A 19898-nucleotide genomic window follows, 5' to 3' on the forward strand; every position below is an offset into this window, starting at 1 on the left:
ACTCCCTGCAGACAAATGGAAAAATACTGCAGATACCGTCTGATATTTTCTGTTTTTATTTCTTTTGCTACATGGTTTACTTGTATTTCTAGCCAGCTGAAAAATCATATACTAACTGACTAGTCAAACCTCATTTTTAAAAACTTGAAAATGCACTTTTTCATTGTTTGTGGGCATACTAAGGCCTTTATTTATTGTCCATTACTTAACTCTTTGAAGTACACATAATGGAAAGAGCGCTAAACACAATAAGTTTTATTTTACCCAATTTGTAGGATTTTTGTTGCTGTTTGCTGTCCATTTGAAGGCTTGTTGTTTGCAGGTTTTCTCTTCCTCCAGTCTGCTGCAACTCACTAGCAATGACTGGCGAACAAATTTCACTGTCACTAAAAATCAGATGCAAGATTTGTGAAACAATTCTAATTTCTAGAGTTAGAATTGAAAAACAAAGTATATGGAATTCTGGTACACTTTGTACATATGCGTACTGTGAGCTCCAATTATTCAACATGATGCTGATGGTCAAAATCAGTGACAAAGAACAACAGGTCAGTACTGTTAGGGTCCTGGTTTCCACCACCGAACATAACTATCTAAAAACATTTGCAAGGGTGTTACAGTAAATAAACATTCTCTGTTCTATGTAACAATAGGAAAGCAAAGCAAAGCAAAATCCATTTAAGAATCTTTTCAATAATTCATTTTTAAAATGCTGATATTTATGTGTAATACAGACAATAATTTTAATGATTGCAATAAATCACTTCCAATTTTGTTTTAATATCTGACAGGTTTGCAAGCACCAAATTACACTATTTCCTGATATTTACTACATCTAAATGCTGTACATAAATAATAAAAGAACTCAGTTAACAGCATTTTCCTAGTAACTTGACATATAGTGTTACACAAAGGTCAGCTATTGACCTAAATGGTTATTGATAAATGGAAATGTCCCTTTTATCCAGTTTGTAGTAAACTGTTGTTGGATTTAACCAATATACTGAAAATAGAACAGAGTTTTGATTGCGTAATTGAATGGGTGCAGGTTACCCATTCATCAGCTTTTTTTTCCCAATTTTGTTCAACTTAAAATGATCCATTTATTTTATTCTTATACAGAGTTCGCATGCATTTCAACTCAAAAATTATTGTCCATTTTGTTCAATCTATTTTCATGATATCAGCAACATTTATTGCCCAGCCCTCATTATCTCCAGAAGGTGGAACATAGTGTATCCAGGCCTCTCAGTATTCTTTATGTTTCAATGAGATCTCCACCTCACCCTTCTAAACTATACCGAATACAAACCAGAGTCCTCAACCTCTTCCTCATCAGAATCACAGAATCCATTCAGCCTATCTAGTCTGCACCGAGCCACCAAAGAGCATTTGACTCAAACCCAGCACCCAGCCTGATCTCATAACCCTGCATTTACCATGGCAAATCCATATAGCCTGCACCTCTCTGGGCATGCTGGAGCAATTTAGGATGGCCAATCCACCTAATCTGCACAGTTTTCAACCATAGGAGGAAACCAGAGCACCCAGCAGAAACTCATGCAGACAAGGGGAGAACATGCAACCTCTGCACAGGCAGTCACTCAAGGCTGGTATCAAACCCAGGTCCCTGGTGCTGTGAAGCAGCAGTGCTAACTTTTTTTTAGGTTTCCTACAGTGTGGAAACAGGCCCTTCGGCCCAACAAGTCCACACCGCCCTTTGGAACATCCCACCTAAACCCATCCCTCTATAACCCACACACCCCTGAACACTACGGGCAATTTAGCATGGCCAATCCACCTAGCCTGCACATCTTTGGACTGCGGGAGGAAACCGGAGCACCCGGAGGAAACCCACACAGACACAGGGAGAACGTACAAACTCCACACAGACAGTTGCCCAAGGCTGGAATCGAACCTGGGTCCCTGGTGCTGTGAGGCTTGAACGCTAACCACTGAGCCACTGTGCTGCCTTTTGAGCCACCATGCCGCTCTTCATTCCCAGGATCATTTTTGTATACTCGTTTGGACCCTCTCCATGATCAACATGTCCTTCCTTAAATATGGGGCCCAAAACTGCTCCAACATTCCTAATGTGGTCTGACCAGAGCCATGAACAGCCTCAGCAGTATCTTCCTGCTCTTATATTCTAGCCCTTTTGAAATGATTGCTCACATTGTATTTGACATCCTAATTGCCAAATGAACTGACATTTCAGAGAATCCTGAACAAGGACTCCCATATGTTTTTGTGCTTCAGAATTATAAAGCCTTTTTCCATTTAGAATTTACGCCTCTACTCACCCTACCAAGGTGCTTAACCTCACACTTTCCCACATTGTATTCCGTCTGCCACTTCTTTGCCCACTCTCCTAGCTTGTCTAAGTCTTTCAGCAGCCTCACTGCCTCCTCAATACTACCTGTTTGTCCACCCATCAGATGTGTAAAGGGATTCCTAAAGGAGCAGCTCATCTAAAAAGTTGCTGGATTGTCAGGAATAAAATGGTGTGAAGCTGGATGAACACAGCAGGCCAAGCAGCATCAGAAGAGCAGGAAAGTTTGACGTTTCGGGTCAAGACCCTTCTTCAGGATGCTGCTTGGCCTGCCGTGCTCACCCAGCTTCACAGCATTTTATCTCAGATTCTCCAGCATCAGTAGTTCCTACTATCTCTGCTGGATTATCATCTTTGTAGTCCCTCCCCCTCTATTGCTAGCAAAGCAGCAGTGGGGTGTGAATACAACCCTTAAGTGTCCAACATCTCCACCGACCTTTGTAAAATAGGAGAGAGTTTAGGGCAGGTGGTTAGACAGTGGGCAGGCATTTTAACAGCGCACCCCTCCCTGACTGCTTCACCCATTTTGTTTTCACAGGCAACTGCGTGGGAAGCAAAGAAAGACAATCAGAGGGTAAGGAATCTTTAAACGTCAAATACAAATATTTACAGAGTCATTGACGCCATTTAATTTAAATCAAGAATTGTAATACCATAAGTCTCCAACTGAAGACAGCTAAGATTGACAACAGTAGTGCTTTGGAATTGAATTTAATATTAAATCTTCAACCTCCTTTTGCTACTGACCTCAAGCATTTTCTGTTCTCTTCCTCATTTAATGACTTTTCACATCCAGCAAAGGCTCCTTGCCAAAAAGCATGCTGCAGCAAATCTCTCCACTTTAACCTTGGAAGTAAAGTTTTAAATTGAAAGAATCATTTAAAATTCTAATGTATTCCCAAAAGCCAAAACTATACAGTATCTTTTCCAAATTTACCAGCTTATTTTTTTCAAAAATCTACACTAAAAATACATCACAGTTAATATTCTAAAGTGCAAATGGATATGGTTTCTAAGTTAGCTCTTATTTGGAATAATCTAGAGCTTGAGGCTATCAATGCATCAAATTTTTATTATCCATATTTAATTTCTATTACAATAATACTATTAATTGAGAGATATGGGATGAAGTTGCAACAAGTCTGAGAGACATCATTAGTCATCTCAGTGCTGTCACATACTGGGAATTACCAATTATTGCATACTGCCACTAAAACTGATTTTGAATTAACAAGTTAGATAAGGTAACCAAACTCCACAGAGGTCTGCAATTGATCTTGTTCTCACACCTAGCCACTGTAATAAAATTAGCATGTAACGAGGGTTAGTTAATTAACAGGAAACACAGTCAGAATAAATGGGTTTTCAGGTCGACAAACTGTAACTAATCAGGTGCCGCAAAGATCAATGCCAAGCCCTCAACTATTTACAATCTGTATTTGATAGCTTAAGTGAAGGGACTGACTGTATTTTAGTCACATTTGTTGAAACACAACAACAGGTCGGAAAGTAAATTGTGAGGAAGGACAGATTATGTCATCCTGAAGAGGGACTGAAAAATGATCAGCAGACTTTAAATGCGACAGCCAAGCACTATATCCGAGATTTCCACTCCAACTTCTGGCGCCAACAGTTTTCCACAGTGTGTGAAAAGAGGAAGGTCAGGCCTTGCTTGCTACAATCTCAATGTTCACTGCAGCCTCAAAATGAAAGCAGGTGTTTCAGAACTTCTTAATTTTGATGGAAGCATAAATTTGATTTGATTTATTACTGTCACATGTATTGAGATACTGCAAAAAGTGCTGTTTTGTGTGCTAACCAGACAAATCACACCTTACATAAGTACATCAAGGTAATAGTACGTAATGCAGAACATGGTGTTACAGCTCCAGAGAAGGTGCAGGGAAACTCTAATATATGAGACTTATGAGAGGTCCATTCATAAGCTGATAACAGTGGGGAAGAAGCTGTTCTTGAATATGCTTTCAAACTTCTGTAACTTCTGTCCCATGGAACAGGGTGGAAGACAGTAAAACCATGGTATAACCAATAATGTTGGCTGTTTTCCTGAGGCAGTGGCAAGTACAGACTGAGTCAATAGAAGGAAGACTAGTTTTCATGATGGGACTGTGCTGTGTTCACTACTTTCTGTAATTTCTTGCGGTCCTGGGCAGTGGTAGTTGCCATACCAAGCTGTGATCCATCTGGACAAGATGCTTTCGGCAGTGCATCTTTAAAAATTGGGATAAGAGACATTGCAGTCATATCAAATTTCCTTAGCCTTCTGAAGAAGCAGAGGCATGGGCGTGCTTTCTTGACTGTAATGTCAACATAGGTCAGGAAAGATTGTTGGTGATATTTACTCCTAAACCTTGAAGCTCTCAACCACCTCCACCTCAGCACTATTGATACAAACAGCAGCATGTCCTCCACTCCACTTCCTGAAATCGATGACCAGTTCCTTTGTTTTGCTGACATTGACAGAAATCGGACAACACCAGGTTAGAGTCCAACAGGTTTATTTGAAAACACAAGCTTTCGCTTTCAAATAAACATGTTGGACTATAAGCTGGTATCCTGTGACCTTTGATCTTGCCCATCCCAGTCCAACACCGGCACCTCCACATCATTGCTGACATTGAGGGAGAGATTGTTGTCTTTACACCATGCCACTAAGCTCTTATCTCTTTCCCCTGTCTCTTCAATGTTTGAGATCCGATCCACTACAATGGTGTCATCAGCAAAGTTGTAAATGGAGTTAGAGTTGAATTTGGCCACACAGTCATGAATTTATAAGGTGTATAATACGAGGCTAATAGCAGCTAATGGAAGTTAATAACAGCCTTGTTGGGAGGGGACACCAATCTCAATAAAAAGGAGTTTGATGTAGGGGTCCTTGTTGTCCAAATGTTCTTGGGATGAATGTATGGCCAGGGAGATTGCATCTGCCATGGACCTACTGCAACAGTAGGTGAATGATAGTGGATCAATGCAATCTGGGTGGCTGGAGTTATGTGTGCCATTACTAACCTCTCAAAGCATTTCATAATGCTGGATGTCAGAACCAGAAGGCTGGACTCATTAAGCAATGTTGCGTGATTTTTCTTTTGCACTGGCATGATACTGGCCTGCTTGAAGCAGATGAGAATCTCACACTGCAGTGAAGAGAGGTTAAAGGTGTCTGCAAATATTCCCACCAGCTGGTCTGCGCAGGAACAGGGCAAGGGTGTAGGATGTGAGGGGAGCTTTCACACCTCCCACAGCACTGGACCGGTTTCCTTTCGAACGAAGGCGACACCTTTTAATTTGACCAACTCAGCATTAGTCCAACTCTAGTTGCAGGCTGAGACCAAACTATCTCTACCGTTGCTGGATCAAAACCCTATTGAACAGTACTGTTGAGTAGGAAGCAGGATTGCAACACTGGGAAATTTCCCAACTTCCGCTTAAATATGAAAATCCAGCTCAAAGAATGTGCCAAGTGATACAGGTACGGTCACTGAGTTGTCAAAGATTGGCAAAGCATAATATGAGAAACCACAAGGCCATTTATTTTGGTAGGAAGAATAGAATTTAAATGGAAAGTAACAGAAAAATACTTCAGAGCAGTGGGATTAGGGTGGCCTTGTACATGAATCCCATGAAGTTAGCATATAGGTACGGAATACTCACTACAACAGTGCAGGATATTGTTAAGACCACAAACAGCCTTACACAAAATTTTGGTCTCCTTATTTAGGAAATGACGTTTGCATTGGAAGCATTTCACAAAACATTCCTGGGATGAAAAGCTGGCTTTATCAAGAAACAGAGCCCATTTTTCCTGCGTTCTTCTCATAAGCCTGATCCCCTAATTAATGAAGAACCTACCTTTCTCTGTCTTAAATACACTCAATGACTTGGCCTCCATAGCCCTCTGTGGCAATGAGCTCCATGGATTCACTACCTGATGGCTGAAGAAATACCTCCTCATCTCAGTTGTAAAAGGTCATCCATACACTCAGACTGTGTCCTTGGATCTTAGTCTCTCTTACTAGTGGAAACATCTTCACCACATCCACTCTATCTAGCCTCGAATATTCTCTAAGTTTAAATCAGATCTTCTTTCATCCTTCTAAACACTATCGAGTACAGTCCCAAAGTTCTCATCTGCTCCCCATTTGACAAGCCCCGGGATCATTCGTGTAAACCTCCTCTGGACCCCTACAACAACACATCCTTCCTTAGATATGGAGCCCTAACGTGCCCACAATATTCCAAATGCAGTCTGACCAGAACCTTAAATAGCCTCAGCAGTACATCCCTGTTGTGTATTCTAGTCCTCTTGAAATAAATGCTGATATTGTATTTACCTTCTTAACTGCCAAATGAACCTGCATGTTAACCTGAACAGAATCCTGAACTAGCGCTTCAAATTTCCAAAATCTTTCCTTGTTTAGAAAATAGTCAATGCCTTTCTTCTTTCTACCAAAGTGTATAACTTCAAACATTCCCATATTGTATTTTATCTGCCATTTCTTTGACCATTCCCCCAGCCTGTCCAAGTCCTTCTCCAGCCTCCCTTTCTCCTCAATACTACTCATCCATGACAATGACTTCAGTTCCTTCTTCCAAGCTGTTAATGTAAAATGTCAATAGCTGTGGTCCAAACAGTAACCCTACTGAACTCCACGAGTCACTGGCTGCCATCGGGAAAAGACCCCTTTATCCCACCTCTCTGCCTTCTGCCAGTAAGACAATCCTCTATCTTGCCAATACTTTGCCACGAATAACATGGGCTCTTATCTTATTTAGCAGCCTCCTGAGTGGTATCTTGTCAAAGGCCTTTGGTTTCCTGCCTTCTGCCTCCCCCACCCTTCTTAACCAGGAGTGTTACATTAGCCATTTTCCTGTCCTCTGAGGCTGCACCTGACCCTAGTGATTCCTGAACAATCACCACCAATGCCTCTACAACCTCCTCAGTGTCCTTCTTCAAAATTCCAGAATGTAGTCCATCTGGCCTAGATGATTTATCCACCTGGAGAGCTTTCGGCTTCCCCTGTGTTTTCTCCTTAGTGATGTGCACCGCAGTATTTGGCGACTAATTTCACTACTTTGTGTGGTCTTCCCATCACACAGGAAGTATGGAAATACTTTATGACTAGGAGGCAGTAAAGATTGTAGATACTAGAAGCCAAAGTCAATAAATGTGGAGCTTGACAAACACAGCAGGTCAGACAACATCAGAGGAGCAAGGAAGTCAATGTTTGGAGTGAAACCCTTCATCATGTTTGGGGAGAGGGAGGGGAGCACAGAAATAAATGGGGGTGGTGGGGCTGGGGAAAGGTAGGTGGGATAGAAATAGGTGGATGCAGTTAGGGGGTTATTGTGATTGGTCAGTGTGAAGGGTAGAGTAAATAAGTGAGTAGGAAGATGGACAGGTTCGGACAGGTCAGGGAGGTGGGACAGGGGAGAAGGCTGGGGTGGAAGAATTTTGAAGCTGCTGAAGTCAATATTCAGGGCCTTGGGCTGTAAGCTCCCAAGGCAAAATATCAAGTGTTGCTCATCTAGTTTACATTTGGCCCCACTGACAGTGGAGGAGGTCGAGGATGGACATGTCACTAGGGGAGTGGCAGGGGGAATCAAAATGGATGGCAACCGGAAGGTCGGGTTGGTTGGTGCTCACAGGTGCAGATGCTCAGCGAACCAGTCCCCTGGTCTGCAGTTGGTCTCCCCAAAAAAGAGGAAACTACACCGGCAGCAATGGATACAACAAATTAGGTTGGATAAGGAGCAGGTGAATCTCTGCTGGATCTGGAAGGATTATTTGGGGCCTTGGACAGAGGTGAGAGTGGAGGTGTGGGAGCAGATGCTGCACCTCTCACGGTAGCAGGGAAAGGTACCAGGTGTAGAGGAGAGGTTCGTGGGGTGTGTAGAGCTGATGAGGGAGTCACGAAGTGAACGGTCTCTGTGCAAAGCGAGCATGGGCAGGGAAGAAAATAATGTTTTGGTGGTGAGGTCTGATTGTACATGGCAGAAACTTTGGAGGATGATGCGTTAGATTCAGAGGTTGATGGAGTGGTATGTGAGGACTAGGGAGACTCTATTCTTACTGTTAGGGGTAGGGGTAGGGGTTTTGAGGGCAGAAGTGTGGGAAGTGGAAATGTGGTTGAATGCATCCTTCATTGCAGAGGAGGGAAAACTACAGTCTGTAAAGTAGGAGAATATTTGGGATGTTCTGGAGTGCTACGCCTCATCCTGGGAGTAGATGCAGTGGAGGTGGAGGAATGTAGAATTGTACAAACAACACATACGGATCAAATACTGAACTACAGGAGCAACCATCCCAACATCCACAAACGAAGCTGCATTAGAACATTATTCCAACGAGCCACCACACACTGCAGCACAGAGGAACTACGAAGAGCAGAAGAAAATCACCTATACAGCGTATTCAAAAAGAATGGGTACCCTATGAACACAGTCTGCCGATTTCTCAGCAATAAACCCAAACAAACAGACAAAATGGGCCCAGAAACCATAACCACTCTCCCCTACATCAAAGACATTTCCGAAATGACTGCCAGACTACTCGGACCTCTTGACATCAGGGTAGCCCACAAACCCACCAACACACTAAAACAGCAGCTAATGAACTTAAAAGACCCTATACAGACAACAAGCAAAACGAACGTCATCTACAAAATACCTTGCAAGAACTGTGACAAACACTACATTGGACAAACAGGCAGAAAGCTAGCCACCAGCATACATGAACATCAACTAGCCACAAAACGACATGACCCACTATCACTCGTATCCTTACATACAGATGAGGAAGGACACCACTTTGATTGGGACAACACATCCATCCTAGGACAAGCCAAACAGAGACACGCACGAAAATTCCTAGAAGCATGGCATTCCAACCGGAACTCCATCAACAAACACATTGGCCCCAAATCAAGCTACCATCCTCTGAGAAAAAGAACAGGAAATGACATCACCAACCCAAGGAAACCTAAACAGATAAATAGAAAGCAGGACATAACACCAGCGCTTCGTCGGAGGCTCACTGATGATGTACCCAGAATGGTGACAATTATCTGGGAACAAACCTTCCAGCTCAGTGAACCAGCTTACATCTGGGACAAAATAAAGACCCACTCTTTTGTGGGCCGAGAGGAGAAGAGCGCTCTGTTGGAGGTGGAAGGAAGACGTCAGGTTGACTGTGCACCCTTGCAACCGGTGGATCTTAATGCTGGCTTTGGCCTAACGCTGGTTCAGGGGAGCAGCCAACCTGCAACGATGACTGCGGCAAGTGCTCGTGCCCCAGGTCAGGGGGTCCGGAACACCATCCGTGTTTCCGTGAAGAAGGTGGATGAAGGTGCACATGTGAACCGCACCTTCTTTGTGAAGAGGGTCCTGTTGGACTGTTGTGGGTTCGCTGCTGCGGACATTTACTGCCTGCAGGATTTCCCCGGAGGAGGATTTTACGATGTAACCTTCAGGAGTGCCAAGCTTTGCGAGCGCTTCCTGGAGGTTTTCAAGGTCTCTGTATTGACCGCTGTCCCGCTGTTTGTGATGCCAGCGCAGAGGAGCCGTATGGTGACTGTACACATGTACAACCCGCATGTGCCAGCAGTTGATGTCCTGACCTTCCTTGGAAGGTACGCGAAGGTGGAAGGGGACCTAACCAACATCCTGGACCTCTTCGGCATCCGGGCCAGTAAGAGGCAGGTCAAGGTGACGCTGAGGATGGGCGCAGATGGGAACGTTATACACCCACCATCCAGCTTTGTGATCGGTGGGAGCAAGGGCTACCTGACCTAGGCAGGGCAACCTAAAGTCTGCCATGCCTGTGGTAGGTCAGGTCATGTGGCAGCTGACTGCAAAGCCACCATCTGCAGGAACTGCAGGGAGGAGGGACACCTTGCAAAGGATTGCCCACAAGAAAAAAGCTGCAACCTTTGCGGGGAAGTGGGCCACCTCTATAGGGCATGCCCGTGGCGGGGGACCACCTACGCCCAGGTCGCCGGCAGGGGCAATGCGGGGCCAGCCCCCCCAGAGGAGAGGAAGGCACCAGGGCCCTGCAAGGACCCCACTAACGTGCAGGAGGGCCAGGTCGTGTAGGAGGGCCCAGCCCCGCAGGATGGACCCGAGGCCAGCAAAGCGCCCCTGCAGGCTCTGCTGCCCCCCCCACCCCCCCCCACCACCCCACTGACAACCCGGCGGGCCCAGGCACTGCAAGCATCAGGCGGGAAGAGGCAGCTACAGGGGTGCTATAAGAGCTCCTCTGACGAGGGAGATTCGGAGGTGGCCCGCCCAAAGCAGAAGCTAAAGATCTCAAGGGAGAAGGAAAGCAGCACCCCGCTTCCAGGTGACGGGAGGCGTCCTGAGGCTCCCTCGGACACCCAGCCACGTGCCGCTGGGGCTCTGGAGGGCCCCCCCGGAACTTCAAGGCGGGAAGGAGGAAACAGCGCGTCCCCAGCCTGACCCAGAGCCGGACTCTCCTGCCTCCATACCCCCGACGGGGGGATGCCACCCGGAAGGCAGCACGGACGGTTTCCTGAGCCCAGAGAGCGTTCAGCAGTTGGCCCGGGCAATGGGCATGAAGGGACTGATGGAGGGGCTGGACCTTGGACTTGGGGAGGGTACTGTGGTCACTGCCCGCAATGGGGGTACGAGTTGCGAGCATTAATGTGCGCAGTGTCAAGTCCACCGCACGATGTGTGTCCACATTGGCCTACCTGACCACCGTCAAGGCAGACCTCCTGTTTCTGCAGGAGTGCGGGATATCGCACCTCAGGAGGTACGGGAATTGGTCTGGCACCTGGACCTGTGGGCCTTCGATCTGGTTGGGGGGTTAATGACTGTCGCTTCTCGGGCCTGGCTATTCTGCTGCGGGGGCACAATTTCACCATCTCTCAAGTTCAGGAGGTGGTGGGGGGGGGCGCCTCCTAGTGGCTGACGTCACCTACAGGAACGCTCCCCTGAGGCTGATCACCGCGTATGCCCCAGCGGTACGGAGTGAGCGGTTGGCCGTCCTGCAGCCGCTTCCACCCCTGCTGGCTACGTCCAGGCCCGTCATCCTAGGTGGAGACTTCAACTGCATCATCGATGCAGATGGAAGATCCGGTGTGGGGACAGCGGGTGGGGGGAGTCAACTGGACGTCACGGCCAGATTCCTGATGGGCACGGTGAACGACGCCAAGCTGCTCGACGTCTTCAACACTCCTGCAGACGGAGCGCAGCGGAGATACACCTGGTCGCGGCCAGATGGGTCTATTCGCTCAAGGATAGACTTCCTGTTTGTGTCACGGGCGTTCTCGGTCAGGTCCACTGGCGTCGAGCCGGTGTTCTTCTCTGACCACTGCCTCCTGCTGGCTGACTGTCACTTACAGGACGACCAGCTGGCCAGCAAGGGGATGTGGAAGCTCAACACGACTCTGTTGACCCCAGAGAACGTCGAGGAGCTTAAGAGGGAGTACGCCGGTTTGAGAACCGTGAAACCCCTCTTTGAGTCTCCGGGCGACTGGTGGGAGACGGTGAAGGAGAACATCAAGAGGTTCTTTGTCCTCAAGGGTGTTCGGAAGGTGAGAGAGAGGCGGGGAAAGCTGTCGCGACTCCAGAAAAGGGTGCAGAACCTGCTCCTTCTGCAGTTGATGGGGGTTGATGTCACCGGAGGACCTCCGCGAGGTGAGGGGCCAGCAAGCCTCGCTCTTCGCCGCGGAGGCCTCCAGGATAATCTTCCGGTCCAGGGTCCACTCTGTGGAGCAGGACAGGACGTGCTCGCGTTTCTCCTTTCAGAAGGTGCACAAAGAGAGCTCTGAGCTTAGCTGGCTGAAGGAGGACGACGACTCGGTGATGTCGTCTCGGCCCGACATTTTGAGGATCAGCAGATCCTTCTATGCCGGACGCGAAGCCCACAGACAGCACGGCCTCCGAGTCATTCCTGTCGGCTATCACAGAGGTCTTAGACGACGGCATGAGGGAGCAGCTGGACCGGCCGAGATCCCTGGACGACCTGACCAGAGCCCTCAAGTCCTTGGAGAGGAATAAGACTCCCGGGAGCGACGGCTTACCGGTCGAGCTGTATTCTGCTCTGTGGGACCTGGTCAGCCAGGACCTGCTGGAGGTGTACGATAGTGCGCTTTGCAGGGGAAATGTGCAAGTCCATGAGGAAGGGCATCATTACTCTCATTTACAAGAGGAAGGGGGAGAAGGAAGAAATTAAGAATTGGCGTCCCATTTCACTATTGAACGTGGACTACAAAATCCTGGCCAAGGTCATAGTCAACCGGGTCAGGTCTGTCCTGGAGTCAGTGATTCACCCTGACCAAACCTGTGCTGTGCCGGGCAGGAAGATCGCTGAGCGCCTCGCGCTCATCAGGGATACGATCGCCTACGTGCAGGACAGGCAGGTGGACACCTGCCTCGTCAGCCTGGACCAGGAGAAGGCCTTCGACAGGGTCTCTCATGCTTACATGAGGGACGTCCTCTCCAAATTGGGGTTCGGGGAGGGCATCCGCAATTGGATCCGGCTGCTCTACACCAACATCGTTAGAGTAGTCTCGATCAACGGGTGGGAATCGGACAGTTTTCCCGTCAGATCTGGAGTCAGGCAGGGCTGCCCGCTCTCTCCTGCCTTGTTCGTGTGCTGTGTGGAGCCCTATGCCGCATCCATCAGGAAGGACTTGAGCCTGAAGGGCGTGACTATCCCAGGCAGTGGAGGCCTTCAGGTCAAGACCTCCCTGTACATGGACGATGTCGCCGTCTTCTGCACCGATCGTCGGTCGGTGAATAGGCTGTTGGACATCTGCGGCCAGTTTGAACTGGCCTCGGTGCCAAAGTCAATAGGGGTAAGAGCGAGGCCACGTTCTTCGGGAACTGTGATGACCGCTCCTTCATCCCCTTCACCGTCAGGACAGACTACCTGAAGGTGCTGGGTGATTGGTTCGGTGGAGCTGGGGCGTGCACTAAGACTTGGGAGGAGCGGGTAAGAACCTGGTTGTCAGGTGCGAGGGGCTTTTGGTACTGTTGTATGTGGCACAGGCCTGGCCTATTCCCTGGACCTGCGCCGCTGCGGTCACCCGGGCCATCTTCCACTTCATTTGGGGGTTGAGGATGGACCGGGTCCGCAGGGACACCATGTACAAAGACCTGGAAAATGGGGGAAAGGGCGTACCGAACGCCACCCTCGCCCTGATGGCTACCTTTTGTGTGTGGCTGCATCAAACTGTGCGTAGATCCTCAGTCCGCAAACACTAAGTGTCACTACTTACTGAGGTTCTACCTGTCCCTGGTGTTGCGAAGGATGGGCCTGGCCCCGTTGCCGTGCAACACTCCAAGTAGTTGGGCCGTCCTGTACCACTGTCCTTCGTGGAGAAATTTTTGAAGGGAAACACCTTTGACCACAAGGCCGTCAGGCAGTGGTCAGCATGTAGTATCCTCGAGACCCTTCGGGAAAAGGAGAGGGTGGATCCTGTCGTGTGGTTCCCCATGCAGACTGCCAAAGTCATTTGGCGAAATGCCTCATCGCCAGAACTTCCAAACAAGCACAAGGACATTGCTTGGCTGGCGGTGAGAGGGGCTCTGCCAGTGAGATCCTTTTATGCATGCCCGGAATCTCTGCGCCACCGCACGCTGCCCTCGAGGCGGCTGCGGGGGGGACAAGACTGTCGATCACCTCCTTCTGGAGTGTGCCTATGCGCAGGAGGTCTGGAGGGGGATGCAGTGGTATTTGTCGAGGTTTGTCCCGAGCAGCTCCATGAGGTGGGACTCCGTGCTCTACGGGCTGTTTCCCGGGACGCACACCGAGACCAACATGAACTGCGCCTGGAAGACCATCAATGCGGTGAAAGATGCTCTTTGGTCTGCCCGCAACTTGCTGGTCTGCCAGCTGAAAGAACTGAACCCGACAGAGTGTTGCAGACTGGCACACTCCAAGGTCCAGGACTACGTGCTGAGGGACGCGCTAAAGCTTGGGGCAGCCGCTGCCAAGGCGCGGTGGGGAAAGACCACCGTATGAAACCCCTCGTCCAGAATAGAAACAAGGGCCCTATTTGGTAACTGGGCCCAGCCGGCGCCTTCCCCAACTGGTCAGGGGGCCAACTGGGACTGTGCGGGGTGACGACTGCTGGGGTTATTTTCTTTGCTTTGTTTTTTCTTCTTCTTTTGTTTTTTTTCCTTTAGTTGGTGTATGTACCCCCGGGTAACCCGGAGCGGCTTGCATAACTGGGTAAGTGTATAAATATGTTTTAATTTTTGTACATCTTATGAATAAAGTATATTTTTTCAAATAAAAAAAAGTGACGAAACGTCTGAAAACTAACCTTCCAGCCCAGTGAGCAAACTCACATCCAGAACCTCAACTTGAGCTACAAATCTTCTCAAAACTCGCTTATCAAACATTATTTAGCTTTCACAAAACCATGCCGAATCTGTTTGAATTCTGATCTTTTTAAAAATATGGCCTGCTACGTCTTTCTTTATATTCGACTCCAGCATTTTCCAAACAATAGGCATTAGGCCAATTATCCTACAGTTTGCTACTTTCTATCTTCGTCCGTTCTTGAACAGGGATATCACAATAGCAGCTTTCTAATCTGCTGGAACCTTCCCAGAATCTAGTGAGTTCATGAATACTTCCACCAATGACTCCACTATCTCTGCAGCCACTTCCTTTAAAACTCTTGGATGTGGGCCACTGGATCCTGACATAGTATCTGCCTTTAGTCTCATTAGTTTGTCAAATACTTTGTCCCTTGTGACAGAAGCTTTTGCAAGAACTTTCCTCCCGTTAGTACCTTGGTTATCTATTGTCCTTGGAATGTTTATAGCGCAGTCCACTGCAAAAATGGATGCAAAATGTTCACCAGTTCTCTGTTCACCACAATCAGTTCCCCGGTTGCATCTGCCAGGGGTCACAAACTCTCTTCAGCTACATTTTTTCACTTTAAATATTCAAAGAAGCTCTTGCCATTTGTTCTTTTATTTCTTGCCAATTTACTTTCATAATGAATTTCTCCATCTTCATTTGTTTTTCAGTCTTCTGCTGCTAGTTCATAAAAATTTCCTAAACCTCTGGCCTACCATTAGATTTTGCTGCTTTGTATGCCTTAGTTGCTGTTTGGACGCACATTTGGACCGTTTTTGATAATCACAGATGGTTCATCCTTCTCAAGTCCTGCTTTTGACTGGGATAAATTTATGTTCAGCATTATGAAATAGCTGTTTAACTGTCTATCACTGTTCATCCATTAACTTTCCATTTTGTCTATATTCCCAGTTTAGACAGTGCTTCCATTATATGTCTGTAATGGTCCTTATTTACATTAGGGGTTTTGAGATGCAGTTGCACTCCCTCAAACTTAATTGAAAATTTAATCATGTTATGATTGCTACCTCCTAATGGACATTTCACTAAGAGATCTTTTACTAATCCAACCCAGGGGATTCAGGGAAATTTGGCTGTCTGGATACAAAACAGGCTGTCCAATAGAAAACAGAGGGTGATAGTAGGTGGAAAGTATTCAGCCTGGAGCTCGGTAACCCGTGGTGTTCCGCAGGAATCTGTTTTGGGACCTCTACTCTTTGTGATCTTTATAAATGACTCAAATGAGGAAGTGGAAGGGTGGGTTAGTAAGTTTGTCAATGACATGAGGGTTGGTGAAGTTGTGGATAGTGTGGAGGCCTGTTGTAGGTTGCAACGGGACATGGACAGGATGCAGAGCTTGGCAAAGACGTGGCAGATGGAAGTGAACCTGAAGAAGTGTGAGGTGATTCATTATGGAAGGTCAAAATTTGAATGCAGAACACAGGGATAATGGCAGGATTCTTGGCAGTGTGGGGGAACAGAGGGATCTTGGGGTCCACATCCATAGAACATTACAGCACAGTACAGGCCCTTCGGCCCTCGATGTTGTGCCGACCTGTCATCCCGATCTCAAGCCCATCTAACCTACACTATTCCATGTACATCCATATGCTCATCCAATGACGACTTCAATGTACCTAAAGTTGGCAAATCTACTACCGTTGCAGACAAAGCGTTCCATTCCTTACTACTCTCTGAGTAAAGAAACTACCTCTGACATCTGTCCTATATCTATCACCCCTCAATTTAAAGCTATGCCCCCTCATGCTCGCCGTCACCATCCTAGGAAAAAGGCTCTCCCTATCCACCCTATCTAACCCTCTGATTATTTTATATGTTTCAATTAAGTCACCTCTCAACCTTCTTCTCTCTCTAATGAAAGCAGCCTCAAGTCCCTCAGCCTTTCCTCATAAGACCTTCCCTCCATACCAGGCAACATCCTAGTAAATCTCCTCTGCACCCTTTCCAAAGCTTCCACATCATTCTTATAATGCAGTGACCAGAACTGTACACAATAGTCCAAGTGCGGCCGAACCAGAGTTTTGTACAGCTTCACCATAACCTCTTGGTTCCGGAACTCGATCCCTCTATTAATAAAAGCTAAAACACTGTATGCCTTCTTAACAGCCCTGTCAACCTGGGTGGCAACTTTCAAGGATCTGTGTACATGGACACCGAGATCTGTCTGCTCATCTACACTACTAAGAATCTTACCATTAGCCCTGTACTTTGCCTTCCGGTTACTTCTACCAAAGTGCATCGCCTCACGCTTGTCTGCATTAAACTCCATTTGCCACCTCTCAGCCCAGCTCTGCAGCTTATCTATGTCTCTCTGCAACCTACAGCATCCTTCGTCACTATCCACAACTCCACCGACCTTAGTGTCGTCTGCAAATTTACTAACCCCTTCTAAACCCTCATCCAGGTCATTTTTAAAAATGACAAACAGCAGTGGACCCAACACCGACCCTTGCAGTACACCACTAGTAACTGCTCTCCAGGATGAACATTTCCCATCAACTACCACCCTCTGTCTTCTTTCAGCAAGCCAATTTCCGATCCAAACTGCTATATCTCCCATAATCCCATTCCTCAGCATTTTGTACAATAGCCTATTGTGGGGAACCTTATCGAACGCCTTGCTGAAATCCATATACACATCAACCGGTTTACTCTCATCTACCTGTTTGGTCACCTTCTCAAAGAACTCAATAAGGTTTGTGAGGCACGACCTTCCCTTCACAAAACCGTGCTGACTATCCCTAATCAATTTATTCTTTTCTAGATGATTATAAATCCTATCCCTTATAACCTTTTCCAACACTTTACCAACAACTGAGGTAAGGCTCACTGGCCTATAATTACCAGGGTTGTCTCTACTCCCCTTCTTGAACAGGGGAACCACATTTGCTATCCTCCAGTCATCTGGCACTATTCCTGTAGACAATGACGAGTTAAAGATCAATGCCAAAGGCTGGGCAATCTCCTCCCTGGCTTCCCAGAGGATCCGAGGATAAATCCCATCCGGCCCAGGGGACATACCTATCTTCACCTTCTGAAGGATTTCTAATACCTCTTCCGTGTGAACCTCAATCCTACCTAGTCTAGTAGCCTGTATCTCAGTATTCTCCTCGACAACATTGTCGTTTTCTAGAGTGAATGCTGTTGAAAAATATTCATTTAGCACTTCCCCTATCTCATCTGACTCCACACACAACTTACCACTACTATCCTTGATTGGGCCTAATCTTAGTTTCGTCATTCTTTTATGGGTCTCTCAAAGTTGCCTCCCACGTTGATAGGGTTATAAAGAAGGCATCTGGTGTGTTGGCTTTCATTGGCAGGGGAATTGAGTTTAAGAGCCGTGAGGTTATGCTGCAACTCTATAAAACTCTGGTTAGACCACACTTGGAATATTGTGTTTAGTTCTGGTCACCTCGTTAAAGGAAAGATGTGGAAGCTCTAGAGAGGGTGCAGAGGAGATTTACCAGGATGCTGTCTGGACCAGAGGGCAGGTCTTACCAGGAAAGGTTGAGGGAGCTAGGACTCTTTTCATTGGAGCAAAGAAGGATGACAGGTGACTTGATACAGGATGATGAGAGGCACAGATAGAGTGGATATCCAGAGACTTTTTCCCAAGGCAGAAATGACTATTACAAGGCGGCTTAATTTTAACGTGATTGGACAAAGGTATAGGGGAGCTGTCAGCGGTACATTCTTCACACAGAGAGTGGTGGGCCTGTGGGATGCGCTGCCAGAGTGATCGTGGAATCAGATGCTTCAGAGGCTTTTAAGCAACTTTTGGATAGGTACATGGAGGACAGTAAAATGTAGGGTATACAGGGTACATTGATCTCAGTAGGATAATAGGTCAGCACAACATCGCGGGCCAAAGGGCCTGTACTGTGCTGTATTGTTCTGTGTTCTGTTACACATTACTAAGTCTAAAATAGCCTGTACCAGGTCAGTTTTGGCACATACTGCTCGAAGAAACAATTTCTGATTTGTCCTAAAAGTTTGTCTTCCAGGTTACCTATGCCCATGTGATTTCTCTAGTCAATAAGCAGGGAAAAATCGCTCATGACAGTTATAATGCTCTTCTTACATACATCCATTACTTCCTGATTTATACTTTGTCCTATAGTAAAGCACCTCCTCAGAGGCCTAAAGACAACTACCACCAGTGACTTATTCCCTTATTCCTTATTTATATCCAAACTGATTTCATATCATGATCGATTGCAGGTATATCACTCCTCACCACCACACAGATGCTTCCCTTTAATTGACAGTACTTCCCTACCTCGTTTGCCTTTCTGCATATTTGTTCAGAACATCAAATATGCTTGAATATAGAGTTCCCAGTCCTCCTCACCCTGCAACCACACCTCCTTATTAGCTATCAAATCATATTCATTTATTTCTGTTGGTGCTGTTAACTCATCTACCGGTGTTACAGATGCTGCATGCTTTCAGATAAAGAACTCAAGCTTTGAATTTTTACCATTATTACGCTCTCCAGTTCTAATTTCTGCTGCATTCAGCAAATGTCTTACTTTAATTATTAATTGCCTCTTCTGTTTCATTTCCGTTTGATTTTATAACTTCCCTTCAAGTGAACCCTTCTCCCCACAAATTAGTTTAAAGTCCCAATTAGAACCTTAGTCAGAATCCTCACGGTGTGGAAAACACATCGAGTCCACAATGAGACTCTGAAGAGCATCCCATCCATACCCAACCCCCTACCATATCCCTGTACCCCTACATTTCCCGTGGCTAATCCACCTGGTTTATATATAACTGGTCACTTTGGGCAATTTAGCACAGCCAATCCACCTAACCAGCACATCTTTGGTCAGTGGGAGAAAACCAGAGCACCCGGAGGAAACCAATGCAGACGCAGGGAGAATGTGAAAACTCCCACAGACAGTCACCCAAGGGTAGAATCGAACCCAGGACCCAAGCGCTGAGAGGCAGCAGTGCTAACCACTGAGCCATCACGCCATCCAAAAAATAAGACCATAGTAACCTCAGCCAGTGCAGCAATTGAGCCAACACTGTTGGCACTGTTCTGTAAAACAAACCATTCATCCAGTCCAAGACAACAAGGTGTAGAGCTGAATGAACAAAGCAGGCCAAGCAGCATCATAGGAGTGGGAAAGCCGACGTTTCGGGATTCATCCAGTCCACTGCACTAACTGATCCGCA

At 46.8% G+C, this 19898-nt stretch overlaps 1 protein-coding gene across 3 annotated transcripts in view; it reads right to left on the reverse strand.

Moving 5' to 3' along the window:
- Positions 1-19898, reverse strand: part of ulk4 (unc-51 like kinase 4) — a 416752-nt gene that overhangs the window by 374972 nt on the left and 21882 nt on the right. For all 3 annotated transcript variants that reach the window (XM_059652139.1, XM_048563177.2, XM_059652146.1), the window contains 2 exons: positions 3080-3178; positions 265-386 (listed from right to left, as the gene is read on the reverse strand). In XM_059652139.1, coding sequence (XP_059508122.1) covers positions 265-386; positions 3080-3178 — 221 coding nt within the window. The remainder of the gene's footprint in view (positions 1-264; positions 387-3079; positions 3179-19898) is intronic.

This window comes from Stegostoma tigrinum, chromosome 2 (genome assembly GCF_030684315.1).
Source record: "Stegostoma tigrinum isolate sSteTig4 chromosome 2, sSteTig4.hap1, whole genome shotgun sequence".
Taxonomy (NCBI): Eukaryota; Metazoa; Chordata; class Chondrichthyes; order Orectolobiformes; family Stegostomatidae; genus Stegostoma; species Stegostoma tigrinum.